Below are 1775 nucleotides of genomic sequence, written 5' to 3' on the forward strand. Positions count from 1 at the left end.
GGGGGGGGCCTGGTCCTGAAAGGTACTTCCCAGTAGGCCCAGAGCACTGTCCATGTCCCCCTACCACCACCCCACATGGTACGGTCCATCCAGCCTGAGCTGGGAGCTCCCTGCTCCAACCATTGGGCTGTGCAGGGGGAGGTGGCGGGGGGGATGGGGCTTGATTAGCATTCAGCCCTTAATTAAATCCTTTAATGGGTGCTCCCCTAAGGCCTGAAGCTGCTGGGGGGTGCCAGGCTCTGCCCAGGCCACATGTAGGGGGTGAATCAGGGCAGCAGTGAGATGGGCCCCTTTCTCACATGGAGACACTGAAGCGGGGTCATGGGGTTCTGCTCGGTTGAGGTTGTTTGGGACACAGGAAGTGCTTCCGTTCCCCTCCAGGCTGCCAAGCCACACTGCCCACGTGTGGCTGGGAGCTCTCTGGCCCCAGTTGGTGACAGAGAGCTGCTGATCTCCTAGTTCCCAGCCCCATGCTCGAGGGGGGCAGGGGAGGTACAGTCAGTTTAATTCCCACCCCAATGGGGCATCAGGATCAGGAGTGAGGGGCACCATGGTCCCTAATGCCCCTCCACCCCCTTTACTGCCCACAGAAGCCTGGGGAGGAGCCACTGGAGGAGAAGGATGAGGACGAAGACGAGGATGAGGAGGATGACGGGGCCTCCACACTGTCGTCAGGCTCCGAGGCCCAGGCTTTTGAGGTGCCCGGGGGGGGCCGGGCTGAGCCCCTGCCACTGAACGGGGACTGTAAGGACCGGCACCGCGGGACCCCAGGAGGGGGAGGCCATGCCCGGGATTGGCACCCTCCTGATGAGCGATCCCCTGACAAGGCCTCGGAGAGGCCCCCCGGGCCTGAGCGGCGCCACACCAAAGCCTGCTCCCCTGCTGAGAGCGCCTGCCAGCAGCTGGGCACTGCCAAGAAGGATGGGGGCTCCTGTGGCCAGCTAGACAGGGCGGGTAAGGGAACCAGGCATCTGGGGTGGGCTGGGAGCGCCCAGATCCTGGTGCCCTGGGACTCAGGTGTCCAACTGGGGCAGGGAGGGGGTTGGTTCCAGGGGGCTGGGGTCACGTATGGAATGACAATGTCAGGTCTCGGCATCCAGGACCCAGCTGCATCTGAGGAATGTTAGGGAGGGGGCTGTGGAGGGAGAGGCACCAGCATGGTGGCAGGGGGGAGAGGCAGAGGGCTGTGGTTTGGGAGTGAGTGGGGAGGCAGGGAGCTGTGGGTTGGGGGGGTGAGGGGCACCAGCATGGTGGCCAGGGTGGAGGCAGGGGGCTCTGGGTCAGGAGTGAGGGGCAGCAGGTGGTGGGCACCCCCCCCCTCAGCTCCATCTCCACACAGGGTCTCCAGCCATGGCAGGTGCTGACCCCTCAGTGCCGGGTTCCCCAGGACGGCCAGGGCTGCAGGCGTTGGACGGGACCCCCCTAGGCTGCAGGTGAGTCGCCTTCCCACATGGGGGCGGGGCAGGGGCCGTGACCAGGCTGTGATGGCTCCAACACTCTCCCCCCTCCCAGCTCTGTGAAGAAGGAGAAGCCAGGGGACCCGGTGGATTGGTCAGTTCGGGATGTCGTTGAGTATTTCACTGAGGCCGGATTCGCTGAACAGGCGGCTGCTTTCCAGGAGCAGGTGGGAGTGGGGGTGGGGCCAGGGCTGGGCGCAGGGATGGGAGGGGACTTGGGGGCTGGCCCCTGGGTGGGGCTGGGAGCGGGCCCATGGAGAGCTCTGCCCCTTTTCCTGGCCGTGCCCCCAGGCCTGGATCAGAGTTGGCACCCCCTGG

General features: G+C 65.5%; 1 protein-coding gene across 1 annotated transcript in view; it reads left to right on the forward strand.

Moving 5' to 3' along the window:
• Positions 1-545: 545 nt before the first annotated feature.
• LOC102373105 (atherin) overlaps positions 546-1775 on the forward strand; it is a 2204-nt gene continuing 974 nt past the window's right edge. The window contains exons 1-3 of the mRNA XM_025192759.1: positions 546-954; positions 1340-1433; positions 1513-1624. Of these exons, the coding sequence (XP_025048544.1) occupies positions 561-954; positions 1340-1433; positions 1513-1624 (600 nt within the window). The 5' untranslated portion in view covers positions 546-560. The remainder of the gene's footprint in view (positions 955-1339; positions 1434-1512; positions 1625-1775) is intronic.

Source organism: Alligator sinensis, unplaced genomic scaffold (genome assembly GCF_000455745.1).
Source record: "Alligator sinensis unplaced genomic scaffold, ASM45574v1 scaffold1892_1, whole genome shotgun sequence".
Taxonomy (NCBI): Eukaryota; Metazoa; Chordata; order Crocodylia; family Alligatoridae; genus Alligator; species Alligator sinensis.